General features: G+C 46.7%; 1 protein-coding gene across 2 annotated transcripts in view; it reads right to left on the bottom strand.

Annotated features, from left to right (window-relative positions):
* The window catches only part of tmem260 (transmembrane protein 260), a 72719-nt gene that overhangs the window by 41128 nt on the left and 15603 nt on the right, over positions 1-15988 (bottom strand). Inside the window, exons 4-8 of one of the 2 annotated variants that reach the window (XM_073026632.1) lie at positions 12469-12646; positions 7176-7289; positions 5235-5414; positions 4660-4700; positions 516-602 (exon numbers count right to left, since the gene is read on the bottom strand). In XM_073026632.1, coding sequence (XP_072882733.1) covers positions 516-602; positions 4660-4700; positions 5235-5414; positions 7176-7289; positions 12469-12646 — 600 coding nt within the window. The remainder of the gene's footprint in view (positions 1-515; positions 603-4659; positions 4701-5234; positions 5415-7175; positions 7290-12468; positions 12647-15988) is intronic. The other variant, XM_073026634.1, reaches the window with a different exon arrangement.

Raw genomic sequence — 15988 nt, 5'->3', positions numbered from 1 at the left:
GTTAGGACATTTTAATGAATAATGAGGTGCACGGTAGCATAGCAGTTAGCACAACACTATTATAGCTCAGGGCACTGGAGTTCAGAGTTCAATCCCAGCATCCACTGCAAGGAGTCTCTGTATGTCCTCCCCATGGAATGCATCCGGCTCCTCCCACAGTCCAAAGACATACTGAGTACGTTAACTAGTCGTTGAAACCGTGATCAGGTGAGGGTTAAATACAGGTTGTCAGGGGTTGCTGGGCGGTGCGACTTGAAGGGCTGGAAGGCCCTTGAAACAGCACTGTATCTCTAAATAAAAATAAATGAATAAATAAAGATGTACGCCGGTGGCTGGTGAGCACACGTCGTGCTTAAAGACTGGGAAAATGGAGTTGAAAGACAGAGACTGTGCAGAGTCAGGAACCATGGGTTATACCTCTAAATAAAGATAAATGAATAAATAAAGACGTACACCGACTGCAGGGACGCCGGTGGCTGGTGAGACTGTGCAGAATCAGGAACCATGGGTTATACCTTTTTAGGCCCTGTAGCGGAATGGCCACAAGTGCCAAGGCCGCCCCGAATGCTGTCAGCTCACTCTTTATTTGCATCATCTGGTAACTACAGGGAGCAGAAGGATACAGGCATTAGCTTTGCGACCGTGTGGTTCACTGTCATTACTTTCCTTCTTCTACTCAACTTTAACGTTAGATAATTAAATATACAAACTGCTCTGTCACCTCACCACATTAATTCATGCAGACCCTTCAATATATAAAAAAACAGCATTTAAGATAGTAAAATACATACTGCACATTAGCCAGAGTATACAAAAGGTCGGAGGACCAATTTTAAAATTGTACCCTAGAGTAGTCACTTCAACAAAACAGTCATGAAACAAGATGGCATGAAAGCAGGCCTTTCGTCCACTCGGTCCAGACTGATAACCAACTGTCCATCGCCACCAGTTCTACCATTTTTTATTCTTTGCAGATTCCAATTAGCTCCTCTCAATTTCTACCACTCACCAACACACCAGGGTCGATTTCCTGCGGACACCTCACCTATGAACCCATGAGGCTTTGAGATAAGGGAGGATACTCATGAGGTCACGGGGTATTATGTACAAACTCCACACAGACAGCACCTGTGGTCAGAACTGAACTTTGATCTCTGGTACTGAGGCAGCAACTTGATTACGTATGTCACTTTCCCTCTGTTTTTCATCTTGTGTTTATATTGAAGGGCAAACAATCAGCTGATACTCGCAGGGAGTGCTGTTACTCATCCCATTGTGTTATCCCAGTAGATGCTGTTACTGTGTCCATGCTCTTGGTGACTCCACAATGTTGGGAGTGGTTTCCAATCCAACTCCATTCTCCCATTGACCTATACAACTGTGTCTAATTCATCCTCTCAGCAGATGTGTAACATTGCCCACAGACGCAGATAAATGAGAACAGGAGAGTAATTTGTCATTTCATATTCTAAACAAAGTTCAATAGTGCTCAAATTAAGCACAAAAACTCAGTTAACAACACTCGTTTTATGAACAAAGACCAAGACGATACAATGGACACATAATGAATTTCCTTAACACAAAATAGTCTGCAGATGCTGGGGTCAAAGCAGCACACACAATACGCTGGAGGAACTCAGCAGGTCGGGCGGCATCCATGGAAACGAACAGTCAATGTTTCAGGCCATAGGGACAGGTGTAGCACTTACGCTTGCAGGGCTAAGTACCCGGTGGGAGATCTGTGGGGAGGGACGAGTGGACCAGGGAGTCGCAGAGGGAACGATCCCTGCAGAATTGCACCCGGTGCTCCCCTCGTTACATCCCAACCCCCACCCCTTGATCTTTCCCCTTTCAGCTGGCACGTACCAGCCTTCTCCTTCCCACCCTCCCCCCCCCCACCTTCTTCATAGGGCCCCTGCCCCCTCACTCTTCAGTCCTGACAAAGGATCTCAGCCCGAAATGTTAACTGTTCGTTTCCACAGATGCTGCCCGACCAGCTGGGTTCCTCCAGCATGTTGTAATGAATTTCCTTTCTGTTTGACAACAAAAAATGAGTTTCAGCCATGTACTATTGCCTGGGTTAGTGTGCAGACCGAGGTCACAGACTGAGCAGTGTGTGGAAACATGGAGACTGTGAACACAGACTGAGGGGAGAGTGGAAACATGGAGACTGTGAATACAGACTGAGCAGTGTGTGGAAACATGGAGACTGTGAACACAGACTGAGGGGAGAGTGGAAACATGGAGACTGTGAATACAGACTGAGGGGAGATTGGAAACATGGAGACTGAACACAGACTGAGGGGAGTGTGGAAACATGGAGACTGTGAACACAGACTGAGGGGAGAGTGGAAACATGGAGACTGTGAACACAGACTGAGGGGAGAGTGGAAACATGGAGACTGAACACAGACTGAGGGGAGTGTGGAAACATGGAGACTGAACACAGAGTGAGGGGAGAGTGGAAACATGGAGACTGTGAACACAGACTGAGGGGAGTGTGGAAACATGGAGACTGAACACAGACTGAGGGGAGTGTGGAAACATGGAGACTGTGAACACAGACTGAGGGGAGTGTGGAAACATGGAGACTGAACACAGACTGAGGGGAGTGTGGAAACATGGAGACTGTGAACAGACTGAGGGGAGTGTGGAAACATGGAGACTGTGAACACAGACTGAGGGGAGTGTGGAAACATGGAGACTGAACACAGACTGAGGGGAGTGTGGAAACATGGAGACTGTGAACACAGACTGAGGGGAGTGTGGAAACATGGAGACTGTGAACACAGACTGAGGGGAGAGTGGAAACATGGAGACTGTGAACACAGACTGAGGGGAGTGTGGAAACATGGAGACTGTGAACACAGACTGAGGGGAGTGTGGAACCATGGAGACTGTGAACACAGACTGAGGGGAGTGTGGAAACATGGAGACTGTGAACACAGACTGAGGGGAGTGTGGAAACATGGAGACTGTGAACACAGACTGAGGGGAGTGTGGAAACATGGAGACTGAACACAGACTGAGGGGAGAGTGGAAACATGGAGACTGAACACAGACTGAGGGGAGTGTGGAAACATGGAGACTGTGAACACAGACTGAGGGGAGAGTGGAAACATGGAGACTGTGAACACAGACTGAGGGGAGTGTGGAAACATGGAGACTGAACACAGACTGAGGGGAGTGTGGAAACATGGAGACTGAACACAGACTGAGGGGAGTGTGGAACCATGGAGACTGTGAACACAGACTGAGGGGAGTGTGGAAACATGGAGACTGTGAACACAGACTGAGGGGAGTGTGGAAACATGGAGACTGAACACAGACTGAGGGGAGTGTGGAAACATGGAGACTGTGAACACAGACTGAGGGGAGTGTGGAACCATGGAGACTGTGAACACAGACTGAGGGGAGAGTGGAAACATGGAGACTGTGAACACAGACTGAGGGGAGTGTGGAACCATGGAGACTGTGAACACAGACTGAGGGGAGTGTGGAAACATGGAGACTGTGAACACAGACTGAGGGGAGTGTGGAACCATGGAGACTGTGAACACAGACTGAGGGGAGTGTGGAAACATGGAGACTGTGAACACAGACTGAGGGGAGTGTGGACAGACTGAGGGGAGTGTGGAAACATGGAGACTGTGAACACAGACTGAGGGGAGTGTGGAAACATGGAAACTGTGAACACAGACTGAGGGGAGTGTGGAACCATGGAGACTGTGAACACAGACTGAGGGGAGTGTGGAAACATGGAGACTGTGAACACAGACTGAGGGGAGTGTGGAAACATGGAGACTGAACACAGACTGAGGGGAGAGTGGAAACATGGAGACTGAACACAGACTGAGGGGAGTGTGGAAACATGGAGACTGTGAACACAGACTGAGGGGAGTGTGGAAACATGGAGACTGTGAACATAGACTGAGGGGAGAGTGGAAACATGGAGACTGTGAACACAGACTGAGGGGAGTGTGGAAACATGGAGACTGAACACAGACTGAGGGGAGTGTGGAAACATGGAGACTGAACACAGACTGAGGGGAGTGTGGAACCATGGAGACTGTGAACACAGACTGAGGGGAGTGTGGAAACATGGAGACTGAACACAGACTGAGGGGAGTGTGGAACCATGGAGACTGAACACAGACTGAGGGGAGTGTGGAAACATGGAGACTGTGAACACAGACTGAGGGGAGTGTGGAAACATGGAGACTGTGAACACAGACTGAGGGGAGTGTGGAATCATGGAGACTGTGAACACAGACTGAGGGGAGTGTGGAAACATGGAGACTGTGAACACAGACTGAGGGGAGTGTGGAAACATGGAGACTGTGAACACAGACTGAGGGGAGTGTGGAAACATGGAGACTGTGAACACAGACTGAGGGGAGTGTGGAAACATGGAGACTGTGAACACAGACTGAGGGGAGTGTGGAAACATGGAGACTGTGAACACAGACTGAGGGGAGTGTGGAAACATGGAGACTGTGAACACAGACTGAGGGGAGAGTGGAAACATGGAGACTGTGAACACAGACTGAGGGTAGAGTGGAAACATGGAGACTGTGAACACAGAATGAGGGGAGTGTGGAAACATGGAGACTGTGAACACACACTGAACAGAGTGTTGAAATATCACTCTCCACTCACCTCCAGACATGCAGAAGTCCTGAACTCACTTCATATTTGGCCTAGAAACAAATGAAGTTCAATGAAGAAACATTTTCATTAATATTTCCGATTTTAAAGAATATTGATTCCCCAGAAGCATGAAATCCATTCATTAGATATGGGGGATCTTGAAAGTTGAAAGGAAGGTGAGGCACTGACTGAAAAGTTTCTGCAAGCCGGTGTGGGAATGTGGAAATGATGGTGAGTGAAATGCTGCGACTGTGCATCAGAGCAGCAAATGAGTTAATTTAAAAAATGAATCCAATTCAAAAATGTTATCACGTGGATAATGGATGTTGGCATGAAGGACAGAGTGTACCATAGTTCACCTGTGGACTGGGAGGACTGAGGAAAATACAAGCACTGGAATATTGTTGTGGATTACCAACAAGCAAGCTTTAGTTTGATCAATGCAGGTGGAATTTCACTATTTTTCCTTAAGTTTCTAATACTTGCCAAACCCATGTATAGCTGAACAGTCCTACTCTTCTAATTTGGGTCTGTGATCCCACAGGTCCTAAAGCCCAGAGAGGCACTTAAAGGATAGACTGTACCAGACTGAAGGTGCCATACTCCTCTCGCAGCAGGTGGGTGCTGAAGCCTCTCAGGGTGGTTTGGTCTCCCCAGCTCCAGCGTGCTTGATTGAGATAAGAGGAGATGGGCAGATACAGATAAGGCAGCAGGCCTGCTCCAAAGCTCATGCCCAACCACTGGACACCACACACGGACAACTCCTGATGGGAATGTAACAGAGATGTTGACTTAGCTATTCCACAGTCAAGATAATATAAACATAACACAGCTGAACACAACACTGAGGTAGGAGTGGAGTGGGGAGGATGGGGGGAAGGGAGGGGAGGGTTGGGGGGGAGAGAAACACAGAGATAGCAGCAACATTGCAATCAAACAGAAGGCAATGGAGAATGGCTAGGGCAAAGTGTACAATAGTGGTCGCCAACCCGTCGATCTTTGAGACTTTCCTAGTAGATCCCGAAAAAAATGAAAAGTAAATACACAAATACTGTTGAGCGATCGTTTCCGGGTTGTGGGGTTTTAGTTCCGTTCTGTCTGCCCAGTGCGCATGTGTGTAGCTCCCCCGCACTACACAGTGGTCCCCAACCACTGGGCCGCGAGGAAACACTATGAGTCAGCTGCATCTTTCCTCATTCCCTGTCACGCCCACTATTGAACTTGAACACACGCGAGGGCATCAGTCGCCTAAACGCTGTGATACCCTCGCGCCAGGGGCCACCGATTGACTTTGAGTGGCCGCCGGGAAGCACCGTTGCTACCGGACCAGAGCATGGACAAATGGGCATCGTTTCTAAACCTGTTTAGCACACCGAATGTTCGTGGGGAACCCGGTGCTAAAATATTCACATTCGACCTAATTCGGGCTCAGGGTTTCGTAAGTAGCAGAGCAGCTACCTCGCTGCGATCTACTGAAACAAACTTTTGTCTGTCGATAGATCCTATGGGGGGTGGGGGGAAGGTGAGCGCGCACCCTGTCACACTCCTCGCTCAGTCGGTCGCTCTCTCCAGACTGCGATCGCCACAGCCCTGGCACGGGGACCTCCGGCCCTGACCTTGTCCTCTCACCCACCCACAACCAGCCGCACCTGGCCAAGGCGTCTGGTGGCAGGTGGGCGGGAGGCTGGAGTTCAGGCCCGGAGGCTGTCTAATGAGGCAATGAAGCACTCAAAACTGCTTCGGTACCTTGAGTCCAAGCACCCTGCACTTAAAGGCAAACCCGTTGAGTCTTTTCAGCAGAAAAAACGTGAGCAGCGCGAGACAGCGGCTAAGTGCTAAGAGCCGCAAATAGTAAATTGCAGAATAGACAGAACATAAGGAACCTGCTTCGAGTATCGCTGTATTCCGGTCGTGTTTAACACCACAGCGCCCCCCCCCCCCCCCCCCCCGTCGGCCAGTCCGCAAGAATATTGTCAATATTAAATCGGTCCGCGGAGCAAAAAAAACGGTGGGTATTCCTGGTGTTTATACATTATTTCTACTTCCGGGTTGTGGGGTTTTACTTCCGGTCTTTTCTGCCCCGGTGCACATGCATGTAGCTAATCAATCTGGGGTCGATCTCGTCTTTCACTAAGGCCGAGGTAGGGGATCTTGGGCTTAAAAAGCTTGGTGACCACTAGTGTACAAGTTCAAGAGCAGCTGTAGAAGGTGGAGGACAGGGTAGAAGAGAAAGGTGGAAGGTAAGAACATCACGCGATATCATGGAAAGAAAAAAACGTAGATGGCAACAGATTGAAAATAAGGGGGAAGTAGAGGATTTACAAAGAACAAAAATAAGTCAGGACATGTGGAGGGAGGGCAGGCACAGGAGCAAAGAGAATTGAGAACTCTCATAGAAGATGAGGGAGACAGAGCAGTAAAGTTAAACTTGAAGAACGTAGCAGGGAGAGAGAGAAAGAGAGAGAATGGAGATGTCATTGGCAAAGATTGAGAGATGCAGAGGACATCTGTGAGTAACGTTCTACCTTTTCTCTGAATAATCGAAGCAACACCCATGGAACAATACACATCACATAGAGAATAATTGTGTGCTGATTACAGAGACTCAGGCCACAGCAGAATGCACCCTGTAGAGAAATCTGTAAGCAGAAAACACATTTATTACAGTTGTGTCGCCTCAACCAATGTCCAAAGACTCTCCCAGTGATAGAGATGGTGATCACATTTGAAGAGTAAGGCATACTTGTCGGTAATTGAAAACATGCCCAGCCTATCCAGCTTCTCACTATAACTAAAGTTCTCTAATCCAGACAACACCCTGCTGAATCTCCTCTGCACTCTCTCCAGTGCAACCACATTCTTCTTACAGTGTACACAATACTTCAAGTCTGATCTTAAAAAGAGAAGAAGGGATTTCCTTTGTGTAAGAAGACATGTTCAAACAAGTTATATGTTTGAATGATAGAAGATTTTATGGACAGCCAATAAATGGAGCTGAAGTGACCAGTTCCTCTGTCATGTCTCATGTCTGTTACACGTTCCTGGACGTGTCAGAGGACAGCCTTCACCACCGCCTCCATTTCACACGACAAGCTGTATACTTTTGCTCTGTCTGACCTGCTGGGCATGTGGGGCTGGCACCGCTCCCGGCCCATCACAGTTAGTGACACCCCCTCTGCATCGGCACACCTCACAGATGCATACTTAGCCCACTGCTCGAGTCCCTCTCTAACTCATGGCTGTGTGGTAAGTATGGTCCAAATGCCACTTATGGATTCACAGATGGCACCACTCAAGTTCAAGTTCAAATTCAACCTTACATAAATACAGCCAAACAAAATAGCGTTCCTCTGGGGTCACATTACCAGCTGCTCACAGCACGTAACACAAATAGCCCATATGGTTCCAATTTCTGAAAAACATGCAGTCACAAAATAAAGAAAACAAGATCGCCCAAGCCTCTGAGTGGCATGACTGCAGTCCTTGTCCAGCTTGTCCTTCCAGAAAACAAACACCAGAGAGCAGTACCGAGCAAACACTAAAGGCAGCACTTAGGGAAGCGACCAGGCCCTAACACAGTAGTGTGCCTGCAGAGGCGCTCTCACATTGCCTCGGAGTAGCCTCTCCTGGGTGGCTGCAACAGGCAAGCCCCCCAGGGCTTCGACGCCATCTTTGACACAACCGAGACAGCACAGCTTCCCTGCCAACAGCAAATGAACTAGTGAACTGGACTTGCAGTACAGGCAGTCCCCGGGTTAGGTACAAGTTCCATTCCTGAGTCCGTCTTTAAGTCAGATTTGTACGTAAGTCGGAACAAGAACATCCAGTACTATTTAGCGTCAGTTAGTCAAACGTTTGTCATAGTATATAGTATATATTTTGCCTTTCTATGCATATAAAACACTTAAGAAATGTATGTATTCCAATAATTAAACCACTACGTTGCTTAGTAATAATTGTAGCTTTCATCGGGGCAGGGCCTTTCACATGCTCCATTATTGTCACTTTATCCTTTAAACTTGTTCTGATCGTTGACCGACTGTAGCCTAATGCTTTTCCAATGACCAACGGCATTTCAACTCTTTCCAAACGCTTTATTATTTCCACTTTATTTTCAATCACGATTACTTCCCATAGGACCCCCGCACTGAATTCCCCGGGTCCTACACTCCACCGCACTGAACAGGCTAAATGGGACAAGTGGGGGCTGTGCTGGGTTTGGGCATTTAATCCTCCACAATATTCCTCGTGGGAATTTAAACTGGAGGTGGCAGTGTTTTTTTTACGAGGTCGAGTTGCGCGCTCGACATCAACCCGGCACGGATGGTACGGGAGTCACTGGATCGACATCAACCCGGCACGGGAGCGGTCTGTCACTGGATCGAACTCGAGAAACTCCGTTCTCCAGCCCGGCGCTGATCTCACTGCGCCACCAGCCGACCGGAATGGGGGGGGGGGGGGTGCTGGGGTCAGGGTGAACCTTGCTAAGAAAAATTTAAGCCAAATACAAAGTTACACACTCAACACAGTGTCAACGGCAACGACTTAAAATGGCGGACGGTGTTCTCCTTCCTTGATTCGTAAGTACGAGTTGTCTGTAAGTCGGACGTTCGTAACTCGGGGACTACCTGTATACAGTATTACATTCCCAATGTCCAACAGGTCCAAGGCAATCACAGCACAATGGTACACAACAAGTCCAGGTGACAATACAACAGTATGCAGTAAGTCCAGGTTCATCGGTATCAAGCAACTCGCTGATGGGATAGTCCTGTAGTACTCGATTCTCTTAATACCCAGCAGTGACTTGCGATCATAAAAAAAGATGTACAGGATTAACAAATACATCTTTGATTGGACCTGGAGTGGCTACTGCATCCTAGCTTGCCACCATCTAACCTGAAGTCATACTGCAGTAGATCAGCTGGTAGAGTGGCATCACAGCAACAACCTCACACTCAACATCAGCAAGCCCAAGGAAGTGATTGTGGACTTCAGAAAAGGGAAGTCGGGAGAATATATAATAGTGCTCATTCAGAGTTCAGTGGTGGAAAGGATGAGCAACATTAAGTTCCTGGGTGTCGACATCTCATAGGATCTTCCTGGGCCAAAAACTGATGGATGCAATCATGAAGAAGGCCCTCCAGCATCTCCACGTTGTTAGGAATTATGGTATGTCACCAAAGACTTCGCAAATTTCAACAGACGTTCATTGTTACTGACTGCATCACTGTCAGGTATGGAAGCTCCAATGCAGAGGATCACAAAAGGCTGCAGAGAGTTCCAAGCTCAGCCAGCTCCATCACAGGCAAAATCCTTGCCACCATCTTAATGAGGCAGGGCCTCAAGACGGAGCCATCACTCAGGATCCTCACCATTCAAGACATGCCCTCTTCCTGTTACCACTGTCAGGAAAGAATTTCAGGAGCCTTAAGATCCACACTCAACAATTCAGAAGCTGCTTCTTCCCCTCCATCATCAGATTTCAGAATAGTCCACGAAGCCAACCTCATTATTTCTTTTTTAAAAATGTTTGCACTATGTACTTGCTTTGTAATTTATAGTAATGTTATGTCTTTGCACTGTCAAGGTAGCACCTGCATACAACACAACTTCTATCGCCTGGATAGATCATGAAATCATACATTTCACTTCTTTTAAGTCTTTTACATTAGTTTTTTGTTTCGGATGCGATCCTGGAAATGTTAAAGACAGTGATTTGTTGTTTGGGTGTTCCGGTGCTCTTGTGTTTCTGAGGGGATTCCGGGAGGCAAAGGCAGCGTGCGTGTACCTCAAGGAGGGCAGGCTGCAGGACGGCTCGAGCTGATGTTTGACTCCATTTCACCAATTAAAGCTTCCATTGTTTGTCGATTAAAGTGAATTGACCCATCACCAAGCACATCTTTCCCTCCCCCCCACTTTCTGCTTTCCACAGAGATTGCTCCCTACGTGACTCCCTTGCCCATTCATCCCTCCCCCTCGATCTCCCTCCTGGCACTTATCCTTGCAAGTGGAACATGTGCCACACCTGCCCCAACACCTCCTCCCTCACTACTGTTCAGCGCCCCAAACAGTCCTTCCAGGTGAGGCGACACTTCACCTGCGAGTCTGTTGGGGTCATCTACTGTGTCCGGTGCTCCCGGTGTAAATCGATGAGACCGGACACAGATTGGGAGATCGCTTTGCCAAGCACGTACACTCCATCCGCCAGAAAAAGTGGGATCTCCCAGTGGCTCCAATTTTAATTCCACTTCCCATTCCCATATGTCAGTCCAGGGCCTCCTCCACTGTTGCGATGAGGCCACACTTAGGCTGGAGGAGCAACACCTTATCTTCCGTCTGGTTAGTCTGATGGCATGAACATCAATTTCTTGAACTCTGGTAATGACCCGCCTCCATTTCCCTCTCTCACCTCATCTCCTTGCCTGCCTATCACCTCCCTCTGGTGCTCCTCCCCACTGTTCTTCCTTCCATGGCCTTCTGTCCTTTTCCATCAGACTTCCCCTTCTCCAGCCCTGTATCTCTTTCACTAATCAACCCAGCTCTTTACTTCATCGCTCCCTCTTCAGGTTTCACCTATCACCTTGTGTTTCTCTCTCCCCACCCCATGTTTTAAATCGACTCCTCAGCTTCTTCTCCAGTCCTGCTGAAGAGTCTCGGCCTGAAATGTCAACTGAACTTTTTTCCATAGATGCTATCTGGCCTGCTGAGTTCCTCCAGCAACGTGTGCGTTGCTTGGATTTCCAGCTTCTGTAGATTTTCTCTTGTTTGTGCAGAAGCTTGGAGATCGTTTGGGTGCTTCGGCGCTCTGTAGTCTCTGAGAGAATTCCGGGAGACAGAGGCAGCATGTATGACCTTCGTGGCAGGCAGGGTGCAGGGTGGGGCTCAGGCCAATATTTGACTCCATTTCAGTGATCAAAGCTTCTGTTGTTCACTGATTAAAGTGACAAGGGATATTGAAACATCAAGGTGAACACCAGCTGCCTGCCTTTTGATCTCTGAAGATCACTCTGCTGCTCCAGCAGAGAGAGAAGAGCCTGTCGCTGTGCCCAGAGGAAGTTGCCCAGGTTTTCTGCACTTTGAATGTGGCCTTGGACTATGGACTTCTCTCAGTCTTATAGTTTTTTATTTTCTGTGTTTTCACCCAATCTTTCTCATTTTTTTGTGCGGGTAGGGGGATTTGGGGGCTGATGTGGCTGTTCTGTTTTGTTTGTATTTTTGTGCGGGAGGGGGGATTTGGGGGCTGATGATTATGCTGCCTTTATTTTCTTTCTTGCCTACTCGGAGAAGAACTTCAGAGCTGTATACTTAGATAATAAATGAACCTTTGTACCACTGTAACAAAACAACAAATTTTGTGTCACGTAGGACTGTATTAATAAACCTGATTCTGATTCATGGGTGTTTGAAGGCCAAGGCAGCTCAGGATGCCCTCCCAGGTCAAGAGTAATTAATCATGATGCACTCTGCATCTGAAACTTGACAAAGTTGAAAAGCAACCTCACAGACTACCACCTCCTTTTAACACGTACAAACAAGCTGGAAGAACTCAGCAGGTCGGGCAGCATCAGTTGACTGCTGGTCCTGACGAAGGGTCTCGGCCCGAAACGTTGACTGCTCATTTCCACGGATGCTGCCTGACCTGCTGAGTTCTTCCAGCTTGTTTGTACGTGTTGATTTGACCACAGCATCTGCAGTGTACTTTGTGCTGACCACCTCCTTTCACACGGCTCAGTTACATCGACAGTTAGTAATCTAGTCTGAAGTCAGGATACTTAGTCTCATACACTAGAGTCAACAGGCCCGTACAAGTTTTACCTTTGACCTTTCCCTTGCAGTTGTTGCTGTGCTGAATCTGACAGTTAACACCATGAGGAGGCTGATGAAGAAATTGTTCAAGGAGAAAACCTCAGCTGTAACGGACCACTGCCACCCCAGTCTGGAAAAGGCAAAGAGACCCGCAGAGAGAATCCCTCCGGCATTGGATCCTGTCAGTCTGAAACACACGGGAATGAGATGTGAACACAGGAGAATGCACAGAGAATACCCAGCATGAGTAACCCACAGAGCCCACAGCCCCTCCCAATAATAGGCACCCAACAAGCCCCAGTCTCACACATGCTACACTGAAAGGTTAAATGCCTCATATGTGCAGCCAGATTCAAGGAGAACCTGATCATTAAATTTGTTGATGATACCACAGTGGTGGGGCTCATCAGCAAAAATGATGAAACAATGTACAGGGAGGAGGTCAAACACCTAGAGAGCTGGTGCAGTGACAACAACTTGATGCTAAACGTCACCAAAACCAAGGAGATGATCGTCGATTTCAGACGGTCTCAGCCTGAGCACACACCCCTCAGCATCAGCGGCTCCACAGTGGAGAGAGTGGAAAACATCAAGTTCCTTGGGGTGCAGATCTCTGACAATCTCACCTGGTCCAGGAACACCACTAATCCACTAACCAACATCACTAATGCGATTGTGAAACGAGCCCAGCAGAGACAGCACTTTCTGAGGAAGCTTAAACAAGCATCACTCCCCACTAACATCTTAACTACACTCTACACAGGAGTGGTTGAGAGTGTGCTGACCTTTTGCATCACAACCTGGTACTCCAGCTGCAGTGCTGCCGAGAAAAAAGCCTTGCAGAGGGTGTTTAGGGGAGCAGAGAAGGTTATTGGGGTCTCCCTACCTTCTGTCCAAGACCTCCTTCAGAGTCGATGCCTCCAGAAGACACAGTACATCATTAAAGACCCCTCACACCCTCTCCATGAACTGTTTGTTCTTCTGCCATCAGGTAAACGTTACAGGAGCGTCAAAACTAAAACCACAAGGCTACTAAACAGCTTCCTCCCACAGGCAGTCAGACTGCTAAACAGCTGCTCTACCTGACTCTGCTTTGGACACTTTTAACTTGCACTGGACACTTATAACTTGTTTTTAACTGACATGTGGCTGTTGTGTTTTACTATTTATTGTTATGTTTATTATTTAGTGTTGCATTTGTTATGTTATGATTGCACTGCTCCTGGGAAATGCTGTCTCATTCTGCCCTGCAGAGCTGATGTACGGTTAGAATGACAATAAAGTTTTTGAATCTTGAGTCTTGAATCTCCTGCAAATAAGGCACAGACCTGTCTCTACCTTTATACAGGAAGCTCACTATTCTGACCCGTCTCCCAGACCTGCTGTACTCTGAGAGGTGAATAGAAAGACAGAGAAATAAATGAAAGAGACCTTAGACATGGATGCAAAAGCCATTGAATGGTTGAGCATGCAAAAGGCAGAGTGGAAGGGCAGACAAAAAGAAGTCATGCAAATGGTTTTGCACTTGCCACCTATCATTTTTGCCCACTAATCTATCAATACAAACATAGGAAAGAGGAGCAGGAACAGGTCACAAGACTGAGTCCACTACTGAATAAAGACAATGGCTAATCTATCTCTAATCTCAATTTCCAATTTGCACTCAGAGCTCCAATGATTCACAGCCCTTAGAGGAAACGCCAGACACCTTCCATCTCATAGGAAATCCAGTGGGTGTAAAAGCTACCGAATTCGTGAAGTTGTTTTTTTTATGCTGCAATATCCACAATGCATTTACTGTGCATAATAGGAGATACAAAATATTTTAACCCATCAAACCATTTCATCATTATTTCTGCCACATCGATCTCTAAATTACCCATTTGCACAGGAGACCACCTTACCCACCATACCAACATTGTGCAGGAGAATCTGGTCAGTTCAGTCCCTCAGACTCTCCATTCAACCTTTCACATTATTTTCCTTCAAGTGCCTTTCCAATATGCTTTCAGATGTCCTGATTCTCACAAGTTATAGGACATTAATTTCAAATCATAATCACTTTTTGCATAAGTTTTCCTCACACCTCCTCTGTATCTTATACCCAACATGTTGAACCTACGCTCTCTTGTCCTTGAGTATCTGTGACGGTAAATAGTAGCTAATTAGCCTTTTTAAACCAGTCAATATTTTGTACACCTATCAGATATCCTCCAAACTTTGCTGTAAGGCGGACATTCCCATTGTTAGAATCATTCTGTTAAATTGCTCCCACACTTTTTCTGGTACCTTCATGAATCATATACAGCTCCACTCCAGGTTGTGGGCAGGACCTGTATGATTCCAGTGAAGAGTTTATAACCCAGACGGTTCGCAAGTCAGAAATGCTGAGTTCCCACACAGCAGCAACCGGTAAATCCATCCTCATCCATGCCACTAGTCTCCTGAACACTCATTCATACGTATGGACTGCACACAAGTTGGACATTTGTAAGCTGGGAAGGACCTGGGAGTCCCATTCTAAGAACCTCAATTTTGCTAGTTCCTTGTCAGACTTTATCAAACACCCTCTAAAAATCAATGCAAACAAAACTGATTGCATTTACTTCATCAGCTTTCTTACTGCAACAATTCAGTTAGTCAAGCAGGATCTGTTTTGAACAAATCCATTCTAGTTCTCCATCATAAATGCTAACCTCTCCAAATGCCTCTTAAAAGATAAAATGCTTCTTAAAAATTCCAACCTCAAGGGCAAAATGACCAGTTGCTGTTTCCAAGCACGTCCTTTTTGATTAAAGGATATTTTTACATCCTTTACCTTCCATGTATTGAGGGAGAATTAGAAATCATGAATGTCTAAATGTTCCAACCTAATTTCCCTTGGCAACCCAGGTGACTCATTGAAAATGTTTAGAGTGTTCAGTGCAGTTCTGGTCACCACAACATAGGAAGGGTGTGGAGGCGCTGGAAAAAGTCTAGAAGAGTTTACCAGGATGTTGCCTGGATTGAAACACATTAGTCATGAGGAGAGATTGGACAAACTTCAATAGTTTTCTCTGGAGCATTGGGGTGTGAGAAAGAAAATTAAGGGCAACCTGATAGAAATATATAAAATTATGAGACATAGATAGGATAGAGAGTCAGTCTTATTTACAGTATGGAATTGTTAAATACTACAGGGCACAGACTTTAATCAGTTTAAATGAGATGTGTGAGGCAAGCTCTTTCTCCACACAGTATGCCTGGAATACACTGAAGTGGTAAAAGCAGATATAATAGTAATGTTTGAGAGTTATTTACACAGACACACAGACATGGAATAAAGGTATGCAGACCATGTGCAGGTACATGGGATTTGTTAGATTTTCATCACAGTTGGTGCAAACTTTTTAAGCACTTACAGAAATACAGTCATTCAGGTTTACTTTTAAGTCAACTACCATCTTATTCCAATATTCTTTCAAAACAACTTTCCAAACTTTCCAAGAAGATTCACCATTACTTTTTCAAGTGTCAGACAACAAATGCT

This window comes from Hemitrygon akajei, chromosome 22, assembly GCF_048418815.1.
Source record: "Hemitrygon akajei chromosome 22, sHemAka1.3, whole genome shotgun sequence".
Taxonomy (NCBI): Eukaryota; Metazoa; Chordata; class Chondrichthyes; order Myliobatiformes; family Dasyatidae; genus Hemitrygon; species Hemitrygon akajei.
Note: the sequence above shows the minus strand (reverse complement) of the source record. Positions and strands in the feature narration are given on the sequence as shown.